The following is a 27311-nucleotide window of genomic DNA, read 5'->3' as shown; positions in this document are numbered from 1 at the left end:
TGGGCTAGGCCCCTGCAGTTCACAGAAGTGGTCAAAAACCTGCTTCTGTCTTGCAAGGAAGTCCCTTATAGAGCACATCACAGCAGCCCATACTCTGGCCACTAATTTTGCAATATGTGAAGCCACTCTCCATCTCCTTCAGATCTGATTCTAGGACTGAAATGTTCCAAGAGACACTAATCAGTAAGAGAATTCCTCTCTCGTCTATATTTTCTCTCCCACGGAAGATAATTTTAAATGTAAAATACTCGGAGAACTTTGGTTATTGGGCTGTATAGAAACATAGCTGTCAACTTTTCCCTTTTCTTGTGAGGAATCCTATTGGGAATAAGGGAATTTCCCTTTAAAAAAGGGAAATGTTGACAGCTATGTATAGAAATGTGCAAGGATGGCTGCAATGCTAACTCCACTTACCTGGGACTTGGGAGTAAGCACCACTGAATTCAGTAGGACTTACTAATGAGAGGACATGGTTAGGTTGCCCCGTCAGTAAATATTTTAAGTAAGTAAATACCAGGAGAAATGTAAATAAGGTCATGTGTGCTCCTGTGTCATGTTGTGGGAGGAGTGGTTCTTGCTACCTCCTCTGTGTGTATAAATAAATACACACCCCAAACAGTTTTGCTGCGTATTGGAACCCATACTGGGATTTCTTCTCCACCATGAAGCTGACACTTGTCCTTCTGCTCCTTGCCCTGGCATGCTGCTCCTTGGATGCGCATCACCATGGTAAGCATCACTCTTCTGGTAACTATCACTATGACACTTAATGGCTCTTTGCCTCAAGAAGCAAAAATAATCCAGTCTAATGTCTTCAGATATGGCATCTACAAATGAGATGCAGGAGAACTTCAGCTAAATCATGAATGCCTGTACCTGACACTTCAGGCATACTCTCCTGAGGTAGGTGCAGTGGCAACCAGGGGCCCAGGATAAAAGATGGTCTTTGGGAACCCTCCACCAATGCAACCCCCTCCCCTAATGCTGTCTGTAGTGAACATAGTATATTTGGGTAAATAGAATATCAGCACAATACCAGGGATGCGGGTGGCACTTTGGTCTAAACCACAGAGCCTAGGGCTTGCCGATCAGAAGGTCGGCGGTTCGAATCCCCACGACGGAGTGATCTCCTGTTGCTCGGACCCTGCTCCTGCCAACCTAGCAGTTTGAAAGCACGTCAAAGTGCAAGTAGATAAATAGGTACCACTCCAGCGGGAAGATAAACGGCGTTTCCATGCGCTGTTCTGGTTCGCCAGAAATGGATTAGTCACATGACCCGGAAGCTGTCTGCGGACAAACCTCTTCTCCCTTGGCCAGTAAAGCGACATGAGCGCCGCAACCCCAGAGTCGTTTGCGACTGGACTTAACAGTCAGGGGTCCCTTTACCTTTACCTATTTGCATTGTAAACTTTAAAATGTAGTATTTAATGCTGGTCATTAAATTAATAACATTAAATAAATAATAACCATGAATATTGACTCACTAGCCTAGTGACATTCATGGGTATCCATTAATGTATCTATCTAACCTACTTTAATGGAGCTCAGAAGCAGTTCCTTCCAGTCTAGGAAACTGTGAATCATCAGAATAGCTGTATATTTTTACAACCATTAAAATTGAGAGCAGAAATGATAACCTATTCTTATAATTCAAGCAAAACATCATTTATTGCAAGAATTAATAAGACATCTGATTCTTAAACAAGTAGCCAAGTTAGATGACTTGCTTCTAGTTTGGTGAAAGAAATTTCTCAAAAGAGATTTGCCTAGCTAGCTTACTTTCTTCTGACAGCGTAAGATAGGGGTCAAGCCTATCTTGCCCCTTGGTAAACCTTGGGTGCTCCTTTGTCAGAGGGGGCGAGGGAAGGATAAGGAAGCCCTGTCCATAAGTCAGATCCAGCCCACAGCTGAATTTCATATGGAGGCCACTCAGCATTCTCCCCAAGAAAGACCTGGTGGGACATGAGCATTGGGTCCCACTGCCTGAAGGCACATGCTCGCTTCCACCCTGTCTTCTCTATTCATCTGGTAGGTGCAGAGGCTGAGAAAACCAGCATGCCTCTCCACTGTCCCCAGGTGGGCAGGAGGGAGATGTTGGAACACTTCCTCCTGTCTCTCTTTTCATAGATTTGAACCTACCTGCCTGTCCATTAATGTAGAAGTGTCCACATTACACCCTCTCCATTTCAGGGTTGTCCCACACCTTTCCACCTTTTAATGTGGGTTTTTTTTTCAATCCTTGGAAAGCCCGAAGAGGCCAGGCTTGAAAAACCTTGCCATAATGAAGAGACAGGAAAGTGCAAATCCATGCTTTGCTCCAGTGTGGACAAGCTCATAGCATCTGCTGGTGTAAGTGCCTCTGTCTTGCAGTCTTCTTCTCTGGCATCCCAGCTGGATCCTGGGCAGGGCAGTCTGATGTGGGCTATCATGGTTGCAGCCAGTTATCACTTAGTTTTTATTTACTTTTTAAAGATGATACTAAAGAAGAGTATGTTTGTGTGTGTGTGTGTAGATTTAAAGTGTTTTTAACAGCCTGTTTGGGTTTTTATTGTCCTTCTTCCTAGATTCCCACAAAACATGCAAACCTATGGAGAAATTTCTAGGTGCAAAGTTTTCCGGAACAGATTCTGAGTATATGGAAGAACTTGAACGTTATTCTGACAATGAAGATGGCATCCAAGCTGCAATGGAAGTAAAAGAGCTGATTGAAACATTTTCGGATGAGAAACGTTCGGAATACCTGAAACTTCTGGTAATTTTAAGCATTGTCCTTTTTCTTGCTGGCTTTTTGTGCTTCTAACTCATAACAAGAGACAGGGGGAGGAATATGATATTGTGATTGCCAAACAGAATGATCTCCTCTCTCCTCCTGCCACATGCTGTTCTGGGGGTTCTCTTGACGCCCCAGAAGGGATTGGGGGGGGGGGGTAGAAGGGGAGTCGTATTGCACTAGTGGGAGCCTCTGCACTGACTTCTGCTAGCACACTGGGTTAATTGAAGCCAACCCAGGATGTATATGTTCCCCCCCCCATCTAATTTTTTAATTTCATTTTTTATTTATGAATTTATAAGAGTACAAAATACAGAACTGAAAAATAAAAGAAAAAAGTGAAAGAAAAGGAAGGGGAGAAAGGGGGAGATACATTACATCAACCCATAATTCTATTTCATCGACTTCCCCTAAAGTTCCCTAAAGTTCCCTTCCATGGTTCCCTAAAGTTTCCCTTTTCTGCTGCATATTCTATTTTTTTTAAACTATTTAAACATTCAAATGCTTCCCAGTATAAACTATAACTGCTGAGCTTACTCCAAACCGATTAAAGTTCTAACATTTTTACAAAGGTTTTTTAGGTAGTCTACAAATGGCTTCTGTCCCAGGGATGTATATGTTCTCACCTATCCCACAAATTACAGTCTTTTGGTTTTAAGAGTGTTTTACCCTGCATATGACAAAATCTGATGCTCTAAAACGGTTTTAAATACGTTGCCTGACCCCAGCACTCTCCACATACTAATTTACATCCACAGCACACGTATCTGTATTCTCTTTTCATCCCAGATAAATGTTTCCGTGGCCAGGCAGATACCCCTGACCCCAAGAGCCATGAATGACTCATAACGTGTTATGGGATTAAATTGACCACAACTTTATTTAAACTTTCAGATGTAGGAAGACCTTAGCTTAGGCATTGGGCATGTATCCCTCCCAGTCCCCAGCTGGGGATCTGGAGCACATCCGGGTAATCAGATCTGTCTGGGAAGTGGGCTGGCTCTGAAAGACATTTGTTTATGCAGTGTCCACCACCATTTCACTGCAACACTGGGGAGTGCACTGACAACTTTTCAGCTTATGGCCCTTTACGGGGAACCCTGGGATCGCCGCCGCAGAGGGGGAGCATCACCACTACACCCCCCCCCCCGTATAGGGAAGATAGACTAAAGGATTCCACCCAAGGCCTAAAACCTCCAAAGTTGTGACATCTGCTACGGGGAAGGCGAAACTTGCCAATGCAGGGAAATTCCTTCCCGGTCCCTTAACAGCAACCATCCTAAGACCATAGCAGCACCTGAATACCTGTAAAAGAAGTTAACCTGTAATAAAAGAGCATTAAACAAAGGGAGGGTAGGGAAGGTGAAGCTCTGGAGCTGACTGTGTGCTGTCAGGTAGGCTCCACCCCTTTTAACTATGCAAAGAGCTCTGCCTCCCCCCCCCCTAGATAGGTTTATTAGAACTGAGGTTTGGTGGGAAGCTCAAAGAGCTGTGACATGGGGAGGTGGACCAGGAACTTCTGCCATTGTCTCAGGGATCAGGGTACTGCGGGCGCCTTCCGGTTGATGGGAGAGCGGTCATTACACAGGTTGTCTATGCCATACATGCGAACCGAGGTACAGAGAGGAGGCAAATATACCACCCCATGAGGCAATCTCCTACAGTTTGAGAAGCAGGCTGATGATTAAATCCAAGACACAAATACTTTTTCTTCCAACTCCCTTGAGTTGGCTCAACTAGAACTCCCTCAAGCCCTGTCTACCTCACCCCTTCCCTTCCTCCTCATTCATAAGGATCCCTCAAGCCTCATGGCCAATAGCTGTGCCTCTCCCAGCTTTACATTACCTTTCTAATCTCCCAGCCATTCTTCATCAGCAGGCCCTACTGACAAGGAGAAAGGCAGTGGTACGGCCCTTGGTGGTCCTTCAGATTAACCCTACTACAGTTTCAGCCCTCTTTTCTTTCTTTCTTTCTTTCTTTCTTTCTTTCTTTCTTTCTTTCTTTCTTTCTTTCTTTCTTTCTTTCTTTCTTTCTTTCCCTCCTGTATCATAGAAAATATCTAAGTGGTGAACAAGAGTATATGAAAATATGTACATAAAGTCACTGGAGCTACATTGCATAGCTGTGATTTCTTTCTTCTTTGTCATTCAGCACTCTGTACTCACCCGGATTTCATTTAATTTCAGAAAAACTTAATGCACAAATGCAAAAAAGACTGGAAGAACTGATCTCTGGATGATGCTACGCTGATTCCACAAGCTGACTACCAATTCCTGAAATATTATATGATTGATCCATTCTTCGATTTCGCTTGTACTGTCCTTGTTCAAAGAAGCTTTCTGTGGGGCAATAATCATTATGCGACAGAAAACCTGTTCTGCAATCAGTCATATTCAAATTGTTATTAAACGTACTGCCTTGCATTCCTCTGCTCAAGTTTCATTCCTGTAGGCTGTTAAATGTGTGCCATTTGCACTGATCTCTTGAGATTTGCTAGAGCCAGCCAGAGACTATGTTAGAGCAGAACAAGGAATGTTCTGAACAGCGAGTTGCTGGCCCAGCCCTTCTCTACAACTTAGAGAGGGCCCTTGTGTTGCTAGTTTGAGAGACAGGCAGTTGTGCTTCCCCCACTTCCAAACCCTTTTTGTGGGGGGTGGGGAGAGTGGTTAGTACTAGGGACAAAGTGCCATAATGATCAGTCAGATACATGGAAAAGTCATGGAAGCAGGTGGTAGAGTTTATGGGCCCCAACTTTGATCCCAGGAACAGGAATGCAGCTGATAGAATTGATATGCTCACCTGTGAATAAATGTCTACACACACACACACACTCCACAAATGTGAGTAAATGCGCTCGCACGCTCATGATACTGACATGTGCTAGACAGTCAGGAGCTTATATTACAAGGTTAAAGGAAGGCAGCAAAGATAAGCTAGAGGAAACCTTTCATTTGTCCACTTTTTCAAAATAGACAAGACCTTTCTGCAGGCAATCTGATTAGCCCAGGGATGATGAACAAAATATTTCAATAAGGAACAAAGACTGCCAAATGTATCATGTGACTCTAGTCAGTGGCCTCATCTGCACAATACAATTATAGCACTATCATAACACTTTGACCGTTGTGGCTTCTCCCAAAGAATTCTGGGAAATATACTTTATTAAGGTGCTGGGCACTCCTTCCTTCAAGCAGCCCCCCATCTCTAGACCTTCTTTCTTGCCAAACCACTGTAATTGGATATTGCAGAAAAATGGATTCAGTTTAGTCCCACAAGGCTTGCACTCTTGTTTAAGAAGTCTTACTGCAGCATCTTGCACTTCTCTGAACCTGGTAGGACTCTTAACATAACGTAAGAATATAAGATGATCCTGCTGGATCAGACCAGTGGCCCATCTAGTCCAGCTTGCTGTTCTCACAGGGATCAACCAGGTGCCTATGGGAAGCCTGCAAGTTGGACTTGAGCTGGACAACAGCACTCTGCTCACCTGAAGCTCCCAGCAACTGGGATTCAGATGTATGTTGGCTCCCAAGGTAGGAGGACAAAGGTATCATTGCTAGTAGCCACTGATGGTCTTATCCCCCATGAATTTGTCTAATCCTTTTGAAAAGCCATTCAAGTTGGTGGCCATCACAGCCTCTTGAGGGATCAAGTTCCATAGTTTAACTATCTGCCCTGAATCTTCCAGCATTCCGCTTCATTGGATGCCCATGAGTTCTAATGTTATGAAAGAAGCAGAAAAACACTTTCTCCTTGTCATGCATAATTTCTGCCACATCACCTTTTTTCTCTGAACTAAAAAGTCAAAAATTCTGCAGCATTTCCTCACAGAGAAATTACTCCACCTTCTTGATAGATTTGTATAATGGTGCTTTTATGATATCAGCAGTTTTATTTTTAATTCCTTTTCTAGGTATCTTCTGTTGTGGAGGTGGGGGGTGATTAACAAAATCAATCCTCCTGGCAATATCTGGGAATATCCCCTCACTCACGCAGTTTAGGACATTCCACACCTTTCCTCAGCAGAGTTTCTTGTTCACTGAGAAAAATAAAGCTTACGTATATGTAAACTCAGCTTTAATAATAAAACTGTAACAAAATAACATAATGAAAGAAACTAAATACGACGACATGAGGCAAGTTTGAGTCAAGAAACAAGAAGAGACAGTTGGTCCGTCCTAACTGAAACTTAATGGAACACACTGAAGGGAGGGGCTGATTCCAAGCAGAACACACAAGCCCCTCCCACCAGATACCTAGCACTCTACTATTCAAATTAGACCCTAGTGTTTTTCTTACATCTTCAGCATGCGATTTGCCCTTTCCACAGCTGCTACACCCTGGGTCAAATATCCCTTCAGCTACTACCCAAAGGTCTCATTCCTGATCAGTCACTGCCAGTTCAGACCCTATGAGTATATATGTGAAATTAAGATTATTTTTCACCACAATATGCATCACTTTACACTTGTTTACCCTGAATTGCATTTCCCATTTACTGCCCATTCCCTCAATTTGGAGAGGACTTTTTGGAAAAAGTTTTGCAAAATCTTTTCATGCTAACGACTCTGAACAATGTATTATCTTCCACAAACTTGGCTACCTCACTGCTTACCCCTAACTCTAGATCACTTTCGAACAAGCCAAAGATCACAAGTCCCAATACCAATCCTTGTGGGATTCCACTTTCCACATGTCTCCATTTGGAGGACTGTCCATTGATTCCTGTTCTCTGTTTTCTTAACCAATATCTGACCCACAAGAAGACTTCTCCTCTTATTCCATGACTGCTAACCTTACTAAACTTTCATGAGGTACCCTGTTAAAGGTTTTTGAAAGCCCAGGTACACTACATCACTGGATCAGTTCTATCTATATGCTTGTTGACACTCCAAAATAAATCTAATAGCTTCGTCGGAAAGGGCTTGTCCATGCAGAAGCCATGCTGGCTCTGCTTCTTGATGATGTACAAACAGCCTGCCTATCTCTCTTAAGAGTACATGAAAAAAGCAGTGCCTATCTCCAGAGAAGCGGAATATGTACCCTCCAAGCAGCAGCATTGGGGTAAAGTGGCTGTAGCCACCTTGTATATTACTGATCTACTCAGTTAGCATTGAGGAGATTTCACCCCTCCCATATCCAAGAATCTCCTGATGATCTCCTGATGATCTCTGCTGACTCTCCAGAGAGGAGGAGGCGTGTTCTGCTATCTACTTATTCTGCCCCAGCACCACATCAGTGTGTGAGAGTCAGTCAGTCAGTGTATCGGAGAGTTAGAGATCGTGTCTAGAGATAAGGTTGCTGCTAAGAGCAGCTGCAGACTCTCAGTGTAGCATTGATTTATGCTTAGAATATTCAGCTCTGTATATAGTTTTGTATCATAGTTGTAGTTACAGAATAAAAGGAAGATATTCTACAGAGCTGCTCTCCAAGTGGTTTATACTCTGTAAGACTCTGCAAAACTCTGCTGCGCAACGACTGTATTATTGAGACAGTGAATCCGGTGCTCTCAGCTCTAAGCTGTGAGTCCACAGCACTGTGACCTGTTCCTGTGAGAAAGGTGGTCTCTGGCAGTGCTACCCAGCTCGCCTAGCCCAGTCGGGGTTGAGGTGCATGAGTCCAGTTGGTGCACTGGCTCATGGGCGATGCTGACAAGCATGACCAACAGACAGGGGATAGGAATGTTGTATTCCAGAAACATCTGGAGGGCCATAAGTTCTTGTTCCTTGACAAGATCTCCTGAAAAGGTTTTAAGGGTTGATCAATCCATTAATCCACCTGATAGCATGCTTGTGAGCACTCCTCTTCTACAGCCCACAAAGGTGTAAAATTTGCCTCAGACACTTAATACCAAACACACAAAGCTGCTTTGCACAGGTTCAGATCATTTTCCATCTAGGCCACACAGACGTATTAGCGTAAGCACTAGATTGGCTCTGCACAGCCCTGGCCTCACCACCACCTTCCCCTGGCAGTACATGGAAGTGATGCTACCTCTGTCAAATGTTGTTGTTGCAGCTCCACCCAACCAGGTGAGCTGCTCTTGATCTCTTGTAATAGTATACAGCATTTTTAAAATGGGTCAGATTTCTTCTCATCGTAAGTCTCGTGATTTATTTCTTTTTAATCTTTGGCCCTTTTCACTTTGTTTTTAGCTAAGGAATCTTTCTGCCAGTGTCAGACCTTTCGCCCCCAGAAAGTTATAGTACATTCCTCCACACAAGGAAAAGATAACAAGGAAAGAAAAGAAGAAGGAAATCAGAAGAAACCTAGCTGGTTAGTAAAGATAATATTGTCTATACTGTCTGCTTATGAAATGAATGAATGAAGATCTGGATAATTGGGGGGAGTGAATAGAATTCAAAGCAGAATTCATAGTTAGCCTAGCCCAAAGATAATAGGTGGTATCCAATGAAGTAGTTCCATCAGTGGCGGAGCTTGGGGTCTCAAATTTCAGTGGAGCCCTGCGCAACTTCAGCACCCTCCGCATTTGTGCTCCATTCTAAATCATAGTTGTGGTGTCCCCAGCATTGCCACTCTCCTAAATCTGTTCCATTAGGACATGGATAAGAGAAAACACACAGGCCTGGGCACAAATCAATACGCAAAGGAGAAATGTCAATATATACACATCCTTCAATTTAGGTAATCCCATAATGACCTAAAGAATTTAAAAGCAACATTCATATTAGCAATACTTGGCAAAGTCAAGATAGTTTGGACTGTTTATAAAACCTCAGGCTATACGGATCATTTGCATTTACCTAACCATGGAACAACCTGCCCTTTCCTTTTTGCCTCCATCAACCATTTGCTCTCTATAACCTTGAAAATCTTACAGCCACTGATCTTTTGTCCTGAAATTTCATTTACATATAATTGAATGCACATTTGGAAGGTTACTATATATTTATAAAGTGGTTGGGGTGCAGGAATCAAATCAAAGTCACAGAATGAAAACATGAGTGTATTTGTAATTGATTTAGCAACTACACACAGGGACTATTAAGTATAACACATGAGAGAGAGAGAAATTTTGTTTTGTTACGTTCTCGTCCCCAGAAACTCAGTGTGGCACTCGAGCCTCACAATACCCCTTTGAAGAACCCAGACCAAGAAAGAGTGAGCTTCATAATAATAATAAGCTACCCAGTGAACTTCATATATATATATATATATATATATATATATATATATATATATATATATATATATTTGCTTTCGTAGATTTTCACGGGTACAGGAATGCAGGTTTTGGTGTCCTCGGGTGTCTTCCCGTGTAAAAGTTGGGGTGTCTAGGCGACGTTTCGACGAGGTCTCACTCGTCATCTTCAGGCTGGTGCTTTCGGCCGAAAGCACCAGCCTGAAGATGACGAGTGAGACCTCGTCGAAACGTTGCCTAGACACCCCAACTTTTACACGGGAAGACACCCGAGGACACCAAAACCTGCATATATATATATATATATATATATATATATATATATATATATATATATATACATATATATATACACACACCCAGTGAGCTTCATATATATATATATATCCTAGCTAAGGCCTTTGTTCTTTCAGCTCACATATGAAGCTCACAGGGCTACCCAGTGAGCTTCATATGTGAGCAGGGATTTGATGCATCGAAACTCAAGAGTACAGCCATAACTCTCTCTTGGCTCTCTTGTCTTCTTAAATCCTACGTACACTCTGCATATAGGTCAACAGGAAACCACACCAGACCCTCCTTGTGCTGTAGGAATTGATCTTGGTCTCTTCATCTTGCCAACCTTAAATTTAGTTCACTCCATTTCCACAGCATTTTTTCTTTCTTTTAAAAGCTGCCACAAACATTCAGGTAGATGATATTTCGTATCAGTTTGCTGACAGACTGGCTCTCTCCCCCATCTGCAGTGCAGACAAAAAGTCAAAAAAATGATTTTGTCCCCTCAAGGAACTCTCTAATAAGGCACACCGCAGTAACCAACCCAGTGCACACTGAATTTTAAATGCATGCAGCAGCTCTCCATCTCCTTTGGATTTGATCAGAAATGAGGAGGAGAACAATAAGATTTAGGGCATGTGTTGTGTTGTAGGTGGAGCAGCTCGTGGGCACATAGAGCTATATATATAGATGCCTGAGCTGCGCAGCTCAGGATCCCAGATAGCTTTGCTGTGGGCTGCAACCCGTCTGAGAATTTTTCTCCATCATGAAGCTGACACTCATCCTGCTCATCGCCCTAGCATGCTACTGCTCTACAGGTAAGCATCACTACTGAGACTTCTGGCTCTTGGTTTCAATAGATGCAAGAAGCAAACATTTAGTAGTATGGCATAACATTTCCAGAGATGCCATTTGTAAATGAATCTCAGTAGAATCTCAGTGAAATGAACTCCAAGAGCTGGACATTTTAGACAATGAGACATCCTGGACCAGCTCCGCAGGGCCTCCACTCAAGTGCAGCACAATGCAAAGCAGGCTTACTCAAAAGTAAGTCCTGTTGTGCCCAATGGGGCTTTCTTCCCAGTATGTTTTCTTTAAGATTGCACAGACCACAGTTAGGGAAATAGAAGCAGAAATCGCCTCTGTTCACTTATTCGTTCCACGTCTGGAATGAAAATCAGTTGATTGAACACAATTGGTATAAGCTGTTGTCACTTTCAGTCTGGAAACGATACATGATTGATGAGTCGTCGTCGTCGTCCCCGTCCCCTCGCATTTGCCCCATGTTTCCATTACATAGAAATGAATGAGGTTGAATAATGCAATGGCAATGTAATTACATAATTTACATAATTATGTAAAATTTGTCACATCGGACAGTGAGACGAGTAACATAGTTTCTGACAGAAACGGTGCTTTCTTACATCCCCAGTGACAGTACTGAGCTCTAAAAAATCATTATGGCAACAAGATGCAAAAAGGAAAAAAAGGGGGGGGAAAGGCTCCTGTACCTTTAAAAATTTCAGCAGGTATAGTTTGGCATAGGAGGTGCATCTGCAGAAATCTCCTCTTTTACACAGCTGTTAAAAGGTGCAAGAGCCCTGTCCTTTTTTTTATAACCTGGGCACCCTAAAAATCACTGAAGATTATAGTCAGTGAGTTTAAGTGGACTACAACAGGACTCAGTTTGATCTAGTGACATGTGAATTTTATGGTAAGTTAAGATGTCATATTTATGGCCTCTAATTTAGAAATTACTCGGCTGTGAAAAGGTCAGTTTTGGTTAGTGCTACACAGAGGAAGTATAGTATTCCCCCCCCCCCCGCCTGTGCATCTCCAGACCCCAGGAAACATAGCACCCTCTGGTCAGGGCTGTGTGTCCCTGACATACAAACATGGTAAGGAAAGAACATTTAAACCATCCTCATGTGGTGTCAGCACAAGAAAGTGCTTTTCCCGTGGAGCTTTCTTGCAGAGAAATGGGCATCCAAGCTGGAGCTGGGGCTCAGCTGAATCAAATTATTTCCATCCAGTTATCAGGTGATTATTTCTTTTTTCAAAGATGACAATAAAGAGTTTAAATAAAACATGTATAAAGTATTATAAATTCAGTTTTTGTTTTTGTTTTGTTTCCTCCCCCATCCCAGTTTATTCTGAGCTATGTCCTTCTGTCGAGAATTCAGTGACTGAATTCCTTTCTGGAACAGCGGATGACTTAAAAGAGGAGCTTAAAAAACACGTACCTCGTTCAAAGTATGGGATAACCAATGCACAGAAGGTGCAAAGTTGTACCCAGGATGAATTTACAGAAAAGGAAAAAGAGGGGTTATATGATCTTGTGGTAATTATCTATTTTGCCATTTTTTCCTTGCCTGTGTTTGGGTATTTATTATACCTTGTCTTTCATCCCGTCAAACTTTATTTGCAGTCTGCTATTTAAAAACATCATTTTAGCATGCATATCAAAGGCCACAAGTTAATATCTGATGATCTAAAAAGGATCTAAATTCTTTGTCCTGCCATCTATATTACCAGAGCCTTCTCCATATGTCAGAGACTAATTCAGGTCATACAGTAATAACTCTAGTTTAATATGCATGCAGCAGGCCTGTGCCATCATATGGAAGACCCATCTTTTCCAACCCTAAAGCTGCCCAATTGTTCTGATGGTTCAGCCAAGTGAATTGAGGCAAAGTTGCCCTTTATTGACTTTCAGTCATTTTCACCATGGCATGATCTTCTACTGTTCAGGAAGCAGGCTGTTGAGTAATGCTCACCAAGAACCAGCTAGCCACAACCTTCCTCATTTCCTTTATCACCTGTACTTACATTTGTTTCATTTCATTTCAGAAAAAGATGGTTGACAAATGCAGCAGCGACGAGTAATTTTGATCTATGGAAGAAGTCAATCAAATTCCACATGCTGACTACTGATATTGGTTGCTGGAAAATATTGATCCATTCTTCTATTTCTTTGATCCTGTCATTGACGTCGGAGCTCCTGCCTCCCTTTGAAGCAATAATCATATGCTGCAGAAAAGCTAGAGAAATCTCCTGCCATGTTCTTCAATCATTCCTACTTGAATCATTATTAAAACCCGTGCTTTGCATTTCTGTACTGAAGATTCATTTTTCAGTGTGTATGATAAATGCCACAGTTAATCCAGAGACTACTTGAAGGATTTAGAGAGCAATTCTAGAAAGGGAATTTAATTTTGTTGATATTTATTTATAAAAATATTTATATACCATCAACTCAAAGCAGGGTAGAACAAAAGATAAAATGAAATGAAATAGTTTATTGTCACTTGTACAACTTGTATACAGTGAGATTACACGAGCACCCCCCACTCAACTCTCTTAGTCTTAATTCCCCTCATTTACTGACGCACACCCACCAAACCCAAAAGTCAGTTGCCCTGTTGTTATCTTTTCATTCAGCAGCTTAACAGCCCACGGATAGAAGCTGTTATTTACCCTGTTGGTGCAACTAATCATGCTTCTATATCTTCTGCCCGATATTCTTGCTGATATTAAGGTGCAAGTGATTCCCTAGGCACCATGTAGATATTTTTTGGACCTCCCCTCTATACGCTGATTCGTCTCCACCTGTTATTAAACCCATTATGGTGGTGTCATCTGCAAACTTAATAATTGCAGTAGATGGGTCAGATGATAAAAGGACACTAAAGAATTGTTGGGGTCCGCTAATCGGGCGCAAGCTGCCTTGGTCACTGAAAGGCCAATAAATGCCATAGACAGAGTCCCATAATTACTCGTTTATTCAGCTGAGTAAAACAGAGTGGGTGATCCACACTCATCAGTGTGATGGAGAAGCCATGCCCAAATAGCCTTTGTTCAGACTTTTTATAGGCATCCCCCCTGCCTTTCCCCCTTTTGAGGTTCCTAGCGCTGATCAAAACAGGACACCCTGCCTGGAGACCTTGAAGGGAAAAGCTTCCTGGCAGAGGGAAGTTTTCTGGAAAATTGCCTAGCAATGTTATCTGGTCTTCACATATTTGTGGCTCACCCTCCGAAATTATAAAGCAGGCAGTTTCTTTACAGAAGCAAAATGGCATCCGTTAGTCTAACCAAAAAACAGACAAGAACAGGCCTCTGTGGCTTTTCCTGAGACCTCACAGGATAAAATACAATAAAACAATAAATGGCAAAGGGCTAGCATTGCTGTATCAAAGGATTCTGTCTGTATGTGGTGCACAACTCTAATACAGTTTGTAACCATATTCAGACTTATGCATCCTGCAAATGACCTGCTTATCAAGCATTCATTCTGGTTTGCTTACATAAGCAACAGCACCCTCTACAGTGCAGCTCATGGTTGGCACAGCAAGCGGGAACATAGCAAACAACTTAGTCCAGCCCACTCTGTGGAATGGAAAAATGAAGCTTGTTTTTGGGGAAGGGGGAGGAAGGAGGGAAGATGCTGCACACTCTCTCACCATCACCCTGCCTTCTCACCATCCAAAGACACATTCAGTCAGTAAAAAAACCAAAAACCTCAAGGAGGCTGCAAAGCAAAACTGGAGGTGGGTGATCTGAGCCCCAACAGAGAGGCTTGGATGGCTGTATCTGGTCCCCAGAGCCCAATATTCCCTATCTATGCACCCTTAACAAAATACAGTTCCCAGGGAGCTGCTATTTTCTGCTTCACCTCAGGCAGCAAATTGTCTTGGAGGGCACATCTGGAGGCACCATGCTGGCGACTCCTAACCTATTGGATTCGCCAAGTTTTATGCTGGGTTTAATTGTTTTAGTTGTTATGTTCTATGCTGAAGTTAGTTATTTTTTTACTGGGCTTTTTAACTTTCTGATTTATTTTAAGGTTTTTAATAATAGTATAAATGCAGTGTAAAAATGCATGCTAAACTAGCTTCCTGGCCAGGAATCACCTGGGGAACCATGTGGCTTTGAGAAGTGGACAGAGACAGGAGAATTGGCAGGTTTTAAAAATTGGGCTTGGAATGCCTGAGGCAGAAGGGGAGGGGCTGTGTTTCCAGGGACTTGGGGGAGTGAGAAAGGAGGGGTCAGAACTTCATGTAGGAGCTGAAAGGCAGAACTATCTTGGCTGCTGGCTGGAGAGGCTGTATCCCAGAGGCTGAGGAAGATGGCTGGCTGCTCTGGACTCAAGATGGCTGAAGCTATGAGAGAAGTAAGGAGAGACACCCTGGAGATGTAATGCTGTGTACTCCTCCATCCTAGGCTCAGGTTGTAAATATGTGTTATTAAAGCATGTTTCTTAAAGACACTAGCCTCCTCTGTGCCTTCATCTGCCCAATGCAAACACAACCCTGGGTAAGTGCCTGGAACCCCAGAATCCGTGGAGATTGGGGTAGTGTGTAACAGTATTTTAAGGTGGCTAAATTCTGTTAAGTTGTGGGTGAACATATCAGACAACACAGCGATTCTTCAAACAGCTCTTGTTTATTCACAGGCCAGAACAGAACTGAACTGAAGGGTTCAGCCAGCCTGCTTATATAGAGCTCCACTACAACGCAATAGTAACCACTTTCTGTAACTATCCAATCACTGAATGTCACTTTCAATCCCTTATTTGCATATATGGACCTGAGTGAAAACTATCTGTTTCACATATTGCAAAATCAGGTGGTAAGTGAATGGAAGGCTTAGCTCACAATTGATCATGCCCCTGAAATTAGGGAAGTCCAGCAACTATTCTGTTCTATTTTGACTTCTTTGTGTTGGGTTAGTTAGTATAACCCCTTGCATTGGGCCAATGATCTGCAGAATTATTTCACATTGAAGATGAAACTCTTACAAATATCACCAGCCATGTAGTGTGGCATATTACAAACACCCAAGTGACTGCTACAAAGTCAGCTTTGCAACCAAAACGTTTGTGCCCTTCCCAGCAGTTCAGCTGGTGAGCAAAGAGCACTTGTCATCAAGAATACACAAAGCAGAGTTTGAATGCAAGGCAATGAGTTTAATGAAACAGGAAGTTTGAGTGATTTAGAAATATTATAGGAAGTTTCTTCAAGTTTTGTAGATCATGATGGATGCACTCTAAAGGAAAGATGGGGCTCCTTGATCAGCGAGAAGGAAGGGATGCAACTTGCAATTGGCTTTGTCTGGCTGTTGACCTGTAGCGTTGCTGTAGATTTCTTTTGAAAACTGAAGCTACTGGATTGAGTCGCAGTTCTTCATCACCTTCCTCTGAATTGAAAGAACAGATGAAAGGTCAGCATAAAGTGCCAGTGTCATCCCAACCTAACAATATGGGCTATATATTGTCTGGAAAGATGATTAAGTTTTTATAAAAGTTTTTACATCCTTACTATACTGGTGCTAGCCTTGATCTGAGTGGTATAGGAGCACCGTGCCTCTTCTTTATATACTAGAAACCAGAATACTACTCACACTGATACCCACCTGTTACTTTTTCAATGGAATTCTGTTTGTGCAGCAGGGCTTCCCCTCTCCCTCCCAGCCCACTCTCAAAATCTCTTCTGAAGGATCCTCCAATCCTCTGGAGAAGATTTTGAAGGCACGTGCATGGTGGACTACAGGGGAGAGGAGGGGAGGGGGAAGTTTTGTTGCACAAGTGGAAGTCTTCTGGACGGGCTGAACAGCAGCTTAGATACAACCCAAAGACTCATGGGTATTCACTGGCATTATACCAAACAAGGGAGTCAATAGGCTGGTCAGTTGGGAAAGAGGATGGGACTCCTGTACCTTTAACAGTTGTGCAGTAGAATTTCTGCAGGTGTAGCAAGTGACAACTGCTGGAATTCCTTCATCTAAACAATTATTATAGGAGCAGGAGTCACTCCCCTGTTTTTCACCTGGTGACCACCCTAGTTACACCTCATGAGCATCACTTTGTCTGCTGAATTAGACGAAGGTAGGACCTTCAGTCATAATTAATTCAATATTGGTATCTTTGTTTAGCTCAATGGTTATCAAACTTTTGGGTCACACACACACCCAGGTCCTATGAACTCATTCCCAGCATCCCCTATTAAAAGCATCATTCAGAACACTGCTTTGCACAACCCACTAAGGAAGATAAGAATGCAATAAAGTTCAAAACAGTGACAATTAATTGCACAATTATTCAAAACAGACCGCTCCCTGCTGAAAGGCCCATTTCCACCTGGCCTAGGGGTAGGGCCCACATTCCCCCTGAACACCCTGGGACACTGCTGGAACAACTCTTGGGTTGGGGCAACTGGTTAAAATGTTTTAAATAATTCTAATTTTTGTTCTCTGCTTCATTTTTGTTGGGTTGGTGTTGGTTAAATGTTTAGTTGTTTTTTAATGTTTGGTATTTTGTTGCGTTTTATATGTTGTAAGCCACCCAGAGTGGCTGGGGAAACGCACCCAGATGAGTAGGATATAAATTAAAAATATTGTTGTTATCATTATTACTACTACTATTATTATTGAAATCCAGTTAAAACTATTTAGTTGAATTAATTCAACAGTGGAACCTCTGACTTAGCCAGTTATCTCATAGATACACAATTATGCTGTACAAGTAGTTCATCACCTGAAATAAGAAGGTTGAAATGTGAATTTAAAAGTGAAAGGATTGCATGCATGCGTGCAAAGGCGTACCTAGGCTCCCATGCACCCTTGGCAAGGAGCTATATCAGTGACTCCCCATCCCCACCACCAAATCCCTTCCACCTTTGGCAAGGAGATGCATCAGCGCCTCTGAAGCCAGGAGAGAAAATGAACCACGAACTCAAAAGGTTTGCTTTTTGTTGCCTTTCACTCTCCGCCACTGACTTCCCCCATGAACATCGAGGTTAGGCTGTGTCTGCTGTGCCTCCCTTCCTCCTCCTCCTCCTCCTCCTCCTCCTCCTCCTCCTCCTCCTCCTCCTCCATCTGTCCGTCTGCCTCCCTCCCCACCTCAGCTTCCCATGGTAGAGAGTGGGAACAAAACTATTTCTCCTTCTCCCCAACTCCCCACAAATGACTTAGCTTAATTTTCTAGATAGTTGTAGCAAAATATAATTACCACCACAGGAAGCAGAGTTGCTTTTTGCATAAGGCTTAATTCGCCGACACATTCTTTCAATTTAAATACAGCATTCTTGGCATCACTGTCCTCTGTGTGCTTAGCAACTTCTTTCTCAACTTCATCATCTGATTTAAAAAGCACCGTTTTTACGAAAGACTTGACAGGCTCACAGATGGAGAAAGCTGCATTAAAGCAAAACAAACAAAGAAAACAAAAACACTAAATAGCTGGCGATTTAAGAAATAACTTTTCACATACATTTTATTTCAGATCTTTGGAGTTTTAAATGTATAATGACAATAGTAACTGGGAAGAGTGTATGGCTTGATTATTTTTATTTATTCCTTGTTAGATTTATATACCGTCCTTCAAAAGATCTCAGGGCAGTTCACAAGATAAAAACAATAGATAAAAGCACAAATAAATAGTTAACACAGAAACAACAAAACCTCCCACAAACACATTTAAAAGGCTGTAGAATATTATCAGGAATGGGGAATGAGAAGAGAGAAATATAAAAGAAAAAACCTTTTCCGCTTATAGCTTCCTAATAAGCAAATTCTGCCTAAAATGCAGGGGCTGAGTTGCAATATCTCAGTAGGAACACAGGCAGCTGTGTTACACCAAATCAAGCCACTAACTAACTTAGTACAGTGCTACCTTGGGTTACATACGCTTCAGGTTACAGACTCCGCTAACCCAGAAATAGTACCTCGGGTTAAGAACTTTGCTTCAGGATGAGAACAGAAATCGTGCTCCGGCAGCAGCAGGAGGCCCCATTAGCTAAAGTGGTGCTTCAGGTTAAGAACAGTTTCAGGTTAAGAACGGACCTCCGAAACAAATTAAGTACTTAACCTGAGGTACCACTGTAGTGGCTACACTGACTGGCTGTAGCTCTGCAGGATTTCAGTCAAGGAGTCTTTGCCAGCCCTGCCTAGAGGTGCTGGAGACTGAAACTGAGACCTATTGCATGTAATGCAAATGTAGCAACGTCCAAAGATCAATTAGATATTAGTAGAGAATGGCGTCCATGATTGCCAGTTATGCTAAGCTCTGCGTCTCCCTGCCACCCTTTTGCGACTGGTTCTGTCCCTGCACCACCACTTTGTGTCAGGTGGGCCTTGAGGGGTAGAAGGCTTGAGAAACCCTGCTCTACAGTGTTTTCAGGCAGAGAATTGTGCATGGCATTACGGATGCTTACCAGAGTTGCAGCTACATGCCAGGATGAGGAGCAGAAAGAGAAGGGTTGGCTTCATAGCAGCAAGGACCACTTCCTAGGAATAGCTGAAATGCTTTGTGACTTCCTTTGGAACCTAAGGCGCACAGCCGAGAAAGAAGGAGATATATAAGAGGCTACAAGACTGACTCCTCCCTCAACAGAGCATGGCAGGTCACCAGACTTCCTTCGCTCTTGTCTTCCTTGCACATTTCCTTAGCAAGGACGCACAGGCAAATATGCCCTCCAGCCAGTTTCAGATTTGCAAGCCTCTGTTCTATTCTCCGAAGCTATGACACATTGAAGAGTTTGAGGAAACCAAGCAGCCACAAGGACTGCCATATGCACTGGCAACAGCCATGACCATAGTTGCACACAGCATAGAACGAGCTGGAATTTTTCTAAGTCCATTTTAACAACAAGAGCTGTTTCAAATCCCCCGGGAGAAATAACAAGACCAAGATCTGCTGAGTTGGGTTTTCTCTAGAATCCTTGTATCTGATATATTTCAAAAAAAACATCATCCACTAACTCCATCAACAATAAAGCAGGAGCATAGAAAGGGTAATGTTTTATTTCAAACAATTTCTTGGGAAAGTAATGGCAGAGGTGAAGAAATCAGTACTCTTACCCAATCATGTTTAAGGCATCTAGGACAATACCAAACCTTATACACATTCCTCTGATACTTAGTAGGCTTCATCCACTCAGAAGACTACTATGCCTGCAAATTTCATCCAGTTTTGACACATTAAACCCATTTGCTGATCTCTCCATTATAGTTGATGGGGAGACAGCTGAAGCTTTGTAAAACTAACCAAAGCAAGGCTCATCTTCAGATCTTAAATTAAGTTTGAGGACATTACTAGGCTTCAGCCTGAGGCTCCAAAGTGGGTTCTGAACTGAGTGATTTGTTTTTACACCCCTAATCTGTATACAGTGGGACATTTGTTGTGACAGACACTACAGTTGTCACCTCTGTGTTCTTTTTCCTGGAACTGCCACCATTTGTTTACTCACTTTCTATAGGGATTCATACAAAGCAGTTGCCAGATCATTGCATTCTCCTATTATTTTTCAGACCTGGGCTTTTTCGGTGACAATTTGTGTTATAAAATACAATCACAGTAGCAGCTTGTCTAATCTGAACAGAGAAAACACTCTCAAGGCTTTTAAACATTAGTGTGTCTTTAAACAAAAGCTTTCTGTCTGAAATCCAGAACACACGTTGATGGCACTGGTCCCAGCAGGTGATTTGGCTGCCATGGCCTTGCTGCTGCCCCATTCAACAGCTGCATGGCTGTTGCCAGTGCAGATGGCAGTCCCTGTGGCTGCTTGGTTTCCTCGAACTGGTCAACGTGTCATAGCTTCGGAGAACAGAACAGAGGCTTGTATATCTGCTCCAACGGACTCCATTACCACCTGTTATCAATGTTCTTAATGAAATAAAATACACCTATGGAAAGACCCCCTAATGCAGATTTTGTTTGGGATTTGTTTCTACCATTAAGGGATTTCCTTAGCTATTGACATTTCTTCTCTTGATACTGGCATGCGGTTTCTTTTCTGAAGGAGCAGTTAATCTGGCCACAGGCATGCTTTACTTTTATTCCTGGTTTTGGCACGCTTTGAAATTCAGCTGCTAATTGTGCCAAACTACCGCACCACTAGTTAGTTAGTTATTTACTATTATATTCCACCCTTCCTGCAAAGGAGCCCTGTGCTGTTCACCCTAGGTGCTTGGGGTGTGTTTTAAGTTAAAGTGCTTTCCAACCATTGCAAATGCTTTTATTTCTAAGTATTTCAAAGAAAAGTTTGCATTGGGAGATACAAAGGTGAACAACATCCTATATGCAAATAGGTGTAATTGTGTTCTTATGGCCTGTAACTAACACACACAAACACACACACACACAGAGAGAGAGAGAGAGAGAGAGAGAGAGAGAGAGAGAGAGAGAGAGAGAGAGCTGCTCTCTCCAGCATTTCCACCAACATGAAAATAAATTTCTTTCCATCTCCACCTTGTTGGCTACCTGCCTGCTACAGTAAAAGATGTGTAGAGTGTTGCTGGACTCAGCCATCAGAAGGATCACCTAGTGGGGGGGGCGAGAATGTTTGCATCTGTCCTATTGGTAGATGACTGATGGAGAAGCTTCGTCTCTTAATGCCCCTCCTCCTTCAAATGCTACTCCATCATTGAAGTGCCCAGTCTGAAGCCCTTAATATCTCTCTCTCTCTCTCTCTCTCTCTCTCTCTCTCTCTCTCTCACACACACACACACACACACACACACACAATGAACAAAATGGAGGCAGCTAGTAACAGTTTAATTTTCTGTGGAGGCCACCAAAGCATAAATGAGGGAAAGCACACATGCCTCAGTCCAAATCAATTCCCAAAGAAGAAAAGTCCATGTATACAAACTAATCCTTTAATTTAGGTAATCGCTTAATGACCTGAATAATTTAGAAGCAGCATTTGTGTTATCAATTCTTGCCAAAGTCAAGACATTTGTGACAGTTTACAATGCCTAGGATTATGTTGATCATTTTTTATTTACCTTTCTATGGAATAATCTGCCTTTGCCTCTTCCCCTGCCCAGTCCCCAACCATTTGCTCCTTGCAACTGTGAATATCTTACAGCCACTGATCTTTGCAAACCTCATGATCCTGTTCACCTGTTCTTAACACAAATGCTTCCTTGCTATTTATACCCATTAGTTATCTTGGCAGGGGTGCCAGCTTGAATAAAATATTGGAGGGTCCAGATAAGCCCTTCCTCTGACCCTATCCACCTTAGGCTTCAAGCTTGGTTTTTCCCCACTCACCCTTGGTCACCTCCAACAAAGGAGAAGGTTGCTGGTAGGCTCAAGCTTGTCTGCCCCCTGCTCTTTTCTGTTCCCCATCATCATCATCACCACCACTGCCACATCATAACCATGAAAACCTTATGGCTATTGATATTTGCAAAATCTGCCATCCTATTCTGCATTCAGGTAGTTAGCCATGTTGGTCTGACACAGTCGAAATATAAAATAAAAAATTGTCCAGTAGCACCTTAGAGACCAGCTAAGTTTGTTCTTGGTATGAGCTTTTGTGTGCATGCACCAGAACAAACTTAGTTGGTCTAAATAATTTTTTAAATTTTTTTATACATCCTATTCTGCAGTTCTTAATGAGCACTAACTCTCCCTGACCTCACTACCTTTCCAGCAGCACTAACTTAATTTCATTAATTCCTCATTTTCTATTGTCCTCAGATCTTGTTTGTATGCCACCAAATACATATTCAGATGGTTATTTTCTTTACACAGAGTTTTGGAGGAAATCAGAGACATGGAGTGCAAGCCTGAGCGCATGTGAAACTGATACAGCACTTGCAAACCATGTACATGAAACATGAAAACATATACATATTGTTGCTTTTCTGACAGTTATAGCTCGATTTATACATTAAGAAACTCACAGGAGTCTCTAAGTGTTCCATCCTCACCATAACCCTATGAAGTAGATTATGCAAAGGCAGGGTTGTTTTCTTTGAGTGGCAAAGTGGTACAGTTAAGTAATGTTAGGCTTTGGACTTAGTGGTCCGATAGCACCCTCTTTCGATGAGCACATGAACTACTGCAGTTGTGAAGCACACAGTTACAGTAACATTTATTTCCTCCATCTCCTCCTCCACCACCACCACCAGCAATTCCACACTTTAAAACTGTTTCTTCATTTATGATAAATTTAAGCAAGCGAAAAAGCAAACAAAAACTGTTTGTCAACCCTGGTTTAAAAGAAAAAACAACAATGAGACCTGAAATTTCACCTTTTAAAATCATTTAAAATCATAGCGCTACCATGCCTACAGGAATGAAATGGAGTCTGTTGCCCTGCTGCTAAAAAGGTAAAGGTAAAGGGACCCCTGACCATTAGGTCCAGTCGTGACTGACTCTGGGGTTGCGGCGCTCATCTCACTTTATTGGCCGAGGGAGCCGGCGTACAGCTTCCAAGTCATGTGGCCAGCATGACTAAGCCACTTCTGGTGAACCAGAGCAGCACAGGGAAATGCCGTTTACCTTCCCGCCGGAGTGGTACCTATTTATCTACTTGCACTTTGACATGCTTTCGAACTGCTAGGTTGGCAGGAGCAGGGACCGAGCAACGGGAACTCACCCCGTCACGGGGATTTGAACTGCCGACCTTCTGATCGGCAAGTCCTAGGCTCTGTGGTTTAACCCAAAGCGCCACATGCGTCCCAGTGCCCTGCTGCTAAATACACTTAAATGGGAATAAACACTATTTTGTTCTAAAAAAAATAAAATAAAACGTGATTACTGGGGGTGGGTGGGTTAAAAATGAACATCTGTAGCCATGCATATGCCTGGTTGGCTGGCTGCCCCCTAACTATAGAATGTTTTTAAAAATAAGAAGGAAAAGATGTTAGCCTTGGTGGGCTCCAACATGCCCATGCTGACCCAAGTGCTGATGTGGGGCCTGTTTGCCTCTCCTTGCATCATCTGAACTGCTGCTGTGGTCTAAACCACAGAGCCTAGGGCTTGCCGATTGGAAGGTCGGTGGTTCGAATCCCCACAACGGGGTGAGCTCCTATTGCTCAGTCCCTGCTCCTGCCAACCTAGCAGTTTGAAAGCACATCAAAGTGCAAGTAGATAAATAGGTACCGCTCTGCGGGAAGGTAAACGGCGTTTCCATGCGCTGCTCTGGTTCGCCAGAACCGGCTCAGTCATGCTAGCCACATGACCTGGAAAAACTGTCTGCAGACAAACGTGGGCTCCCTTGGCCAGTAAAGTGAGCGCTGCAACCTCAGAGTTGTTTGTGACTGGACTTAACTGTCAGGGGTCCTTTACCTTTACCTAGGGATGCAGGAACCTGGACTTTGACCCTGACATCCAGCCCTTATTAAATCACTGCTTAGAGGAAATGCATTACCAAAAATGAGGACAAAAGAGAACATTGATTTGCATAAAACTGGCACATCTCAGCTTCTCAATAAACTTGTGAAGTAGGCTATGCAAATAAAGAGTGATTTTTTGCCCCAAACCTGCTGGTGAAGTCCATATGTCAATGGGATTTTCCATATCTAAACTCAGCATGTTGCCCACAAATTTTGCAGTGTTGAAAACAGCCCTGTCTCTGCTAGGTTTGCTTTTCCGAACCAATGGAAGGCTTACTTCTTCTTCTTCTTCTTCTTCTTCTTATTATTATTATTATTATTATTATTATTGAGATAATTTTTACCTGTAGATTTCACAAAAAGGGGAAGGAAAAGGAACGGGGTGGGGAACAATCAAAATAAGATGTGCTGATGGGTATTGTATCCATACTGTGAACTGATGATTTTTTTTGTTAGTGCTGTTTATATATTCTTTTTCTTTCCTTCCTTTTATTGCCTTTATTTCTTCATCTTTTTCTTCCACCAATGAAAGAATTCCCCTCCCATCCATCTTCCCCCCACCTCAAGAAATAAGGAAGATAACAGATGTGAATAAGTTTATAGTGCCCTCCATTTTCATGTGATGGGTAGAACATCTGTTGCTATTTCCTGTTTCTGAACTATGCAATTAAATAAGTTACATGCCCAGTTTTGCACCTCCTAAAGTGTCTGCCCCCTCGCCCAAAACTGACACTTGTCCTTCTGTTCATCACCCTAGCATGCTGCTACTTCTTTGGTAAGAATCACTTATGGCTCTTTGCAGCTAGTCACTGAAAAAGCAAAAATAAAACAATTCAGTGCATGCTTTCAGGGACAGCATTTGTAAACAAAATACAGTGGTACCTCGGGTTAAGTACTTAATTCGTTCCGGAGGTCCATTCTTAACCTGAAACTGTTCTTAACCTGAAGCACCACTTTAGCTAATGGGGCCTCCTGCTGCCGCCGCGCCACCGGAGCATGATTTCTGTTCTCATCCTGAAGCAAAGTTCTTAACCCGAGGTACTATTTCTGGGTTAGCGGAGTCTGGAACCTGAAGCGTATGTAACCTGAATCGTATGTAACCCGAGGTACCACTGTACAGTAAAACAGGTTCCAAAATGAGGACATTTCAGACATCTGGCTCTCCATGTGAATAGTATCACCTGCATTGGGACATGCACCTGTGCGGCTGAATGTAACATCTTCTTTTTAAGCTGCAAAATGTCACATGAAGGAAAACTTCCTTCATTTCTAGTATTAATATTTTGGCGTTGTAATGTCCAACCGCCTTTCTTCAAGAGAATGTGATGGTTCTCCCATTGCCCAGAACAAGGTGTTATAGGAATTCTAAGGTCTCATATATAAAAATAATCCATTCATAAATGTACAAGGTAAACACATACCTAAGTATATGAGCCATGTGTCTGAAATAGTGCTCTTGGATACCCCATAAGGCAGTGGTGTCCAAACGTTTTTTCAAAGAGGGCCAGATTTGATGAAGTGAAGGGCCATGAGGGGCCAACCAAAGTTGTTAACCTTTTCTTGGGATTGAAGTTGTTGAGCTCTCTTTATGATTTTACCCTGGGAAATAAACTGCCGCTGAGGCCGCATTAAACCGACCGGAGGGCCAGATTAGGCCCCCGAAACGGACTTTGTACATAAGAGTATGTGTGTGCGGCTGCACTCAAGCACAGCACAATCTGTTGGAGATTTGCTCAGCTGTGGGTTCTGTTGTGTTCCGCAGGGCTTATTCCCTAATTCCCTTATTTTCTTTCGTGCATCTCTCTGGCAAGCCACGAGATGGAGCTCTAAGAATCATCGCAGATGGTCAATGTTACTTGAGGAGTTATTATTTGCTCCATAGTGAGCATCTGGATCCTGTGGCAACTTCAGGTATTGCACTTAGAGTAGCTATCACCCAAACCTTGTGGAGACCGTTGTGAAAAGAACCTTTGCTTGACCAGTGCCACACAGAGGAAGCAGAATACTTTAAAGTTCCTACTTTCCTGCCCAACTCCAAGCAGGAATAGCACCCTCCCATCAGGGCTGCATCACATGTCCTTATCATGCAAATGCATAAAGCACCGGAGTGGGTTTACCTGGCTTGAGCTGTTCTGTCTCCAGAGGCTGGGGGAGCTACGTGGCTGCCCAGCACATAACAGCAACACTGTCACTGTGCATGTGTCTGCTTGCATGCAAGGGGGAGACAGAGGCTGGTGGCTGCACCCAGAACAACACCAGAGGCTGGTGGGAACTGAGGAAGCAATTGCTGCTGTGGGATCTATCAAGGGCAGTCTGTTGTGGGCACCCAATACTCTGGAGCTGGGCTTGTGTCCTTTAGTACATCAATGTGAACCCATTGTCACTTACTATTAAGGGGCAGGGGGAATGTTGCCCTTCTAGATTTGTTCTCTAGATCCCCAAAAGTTGCCTCTATGACAAAATGCATTCATCATACAAACTTAGAAATGAATCCTGAGCACAGGTATGCAAGGCAGTGATTTGAGCATGAAAGATTCAAGAACATGGCATAAAAATTCTCAAGGTTTTCTGTAGCATAATCAGGGCCTCATGTAAGGTTTGATGAGGCCCTAAGCTACTGAAGGTAATAGGGCCCATTATATGTCCAGCTGTCCTTTGTCAACAACAAATTGTCGCTGTTTTTTGTATTGAATATATGCTATATGGTAATTTATGGACCTCATAGGTATCTAAAGCCATTTGCACATAACAAAGTATGTATTTTATCAAAGTAATTGTTGAACTGAAATACAATCAAGAAGAAGTATATTAATAGTGAAATACAATTAAGAAGAAGTATATTAATAGTGAAATACAATTAAGAAGAAGTATATAGTTTTTGGGGCCCCAAGAGAGTGGGGCCCTAAGCCATAGTTTGTTTAGCTTATACATAAATCCAGCACTGTCTGTGACAAAATGCATTCATCATACAACTTT

The 27311-nt window shown here is 42.6% G+C and overlaps 2 protein-coding genes and 1 long non-coding RNA gene across 4 annotated transcripts; 2 read left to right on the top strand and 1 right to left on the bottom strand.

Annotated features, from left to right (window-relative positions):
* Nucleotides 1–614: 614 nt before the first annotated feature.
* On the top strand, nt 615–5186 carry LOC309378539. The gene is made up of 3 exons (XR_014172129.1): nt 615–729; nt 2565–2752; nt 4957–5186. It is a non-coding gene; the product is annotated as an uncharacterized lncRNA (long non-coding RNA).
* Nucleotides 5187–5807: 621 nt separating this feature from the next.
* Nucleotides 5808–13318, top strand: LOC309378543 (uncharacterized protein). 2 transcript variants are annotated; one of them, XM_081926714.1, is made up of 5 exons: nt 5808–6102; nt 8926–9046; nt 10861–11026; nt 12356–12549; nt 13059–13318. In XM_081926714.1, exons 3-5 carry the CDS (start codon nt 10975–10977, stop codon nt 13092–13094), a joined length of 282 nt encoding a protein of 93 aa, XP_081782840.1. In that variant the 5' UTR covers nt 5808–6102; nt 8926–9046; nt 10861–10974; the 3' UTR covers nt 13095–13318. The 2 variants fall into 2 exon arrangements, with proteins under 2 accessions (XP_081782840.1, XP_081782839.1); XM_081926713.1 differs by having other exon boundaries at nt 5808–6303.
* A 2834-nt stretch (nt 13319–16152) lies between these two features.
* SCGB1C1 (secretoglobin family 1C member 1) lies at nt 16153–19557 on the bottom strand. The gene is made up of 3 exons (XM_081907408.1): nt 19418–19557; nt 18214–18398; nt 16153–16403 (listed from the first exon to the last, which is right to left on the bottom strand). The coding sequence occupies exons 1-3, from the start codon at nt 19470–19472 to the stop codon at nt 16368–16370; spliced, it is 276 nt and encodes a 91-aa protein (XP_081763534.1). The 5' UTR covers nt 19473–19557; the 3' UTR covers nt 16153–16367.
* Between the last annotated feature and the right edge of the window lie 7754 nt (nt 19558–27311).

This window comes from Podarcis melisellensis (genome assembly GCF_964234715.1).
Source record: "Podarcis melisellensis genome assembly, chromosome: 1".
In the NCBI taxonomy this organism is placed as follows: domain Eukaryota; kingdom Metazoa; phylum Chordata; class Lepidosauria; order Squamata; family Lacertidae; genus Podarcis; species Podarcis melisellensis.
Note: the sequence above shows the minus strand (reverse complement) of the source record. Positions and strands in the feature narration are given on the sequence as shown.

Bases quoted from the DNA above. Each gene is read 5' to 3' on its own strand.
- SCGB1C1 (XM_081907408.1), bottom strand. From the start codon at position 19,472: ATGAAGCCAACCCTTCTCTTTCTGCTCCTCATCCTGGCATGTAGCTGC. The intron at 18,399-19,417 runs GTAAGCATCCGT...GCTTTAATGCAG, and splicing joins GGCATGTAGCTGCAACTCTG to CTTTCTCCATCTGTGAGCCT. The intron at 16,404-18,213 runs GTAATTATATTT...CTTTCAATTCAG, and splicing joins CAACTCTGCTTCCTGTGGTG to AGGAAGGTGATGAAGAACTG.
- LOC309378543 (XM_081926714.1), top strand. From the start codon at position 10,975: ATGAAGCTGACACTCATCCTGCTCATCGCCCTAGCATGCTACTGCTCT. The intron at 11,027-12,355 runs GTAAGCATCACT...CCCCCATCCCAG, and splicing joins AGCATGCTACTGCTCTACAG to TTTATTCTGAGCTATGTCCT. The intron at 12,550-13,058 runs GTAATTATCTAT...ATTTCATTTCAG, and splicing joins AGGGGTTATATGATCTTGTG to AAAAAGATGGTTGACAAATG.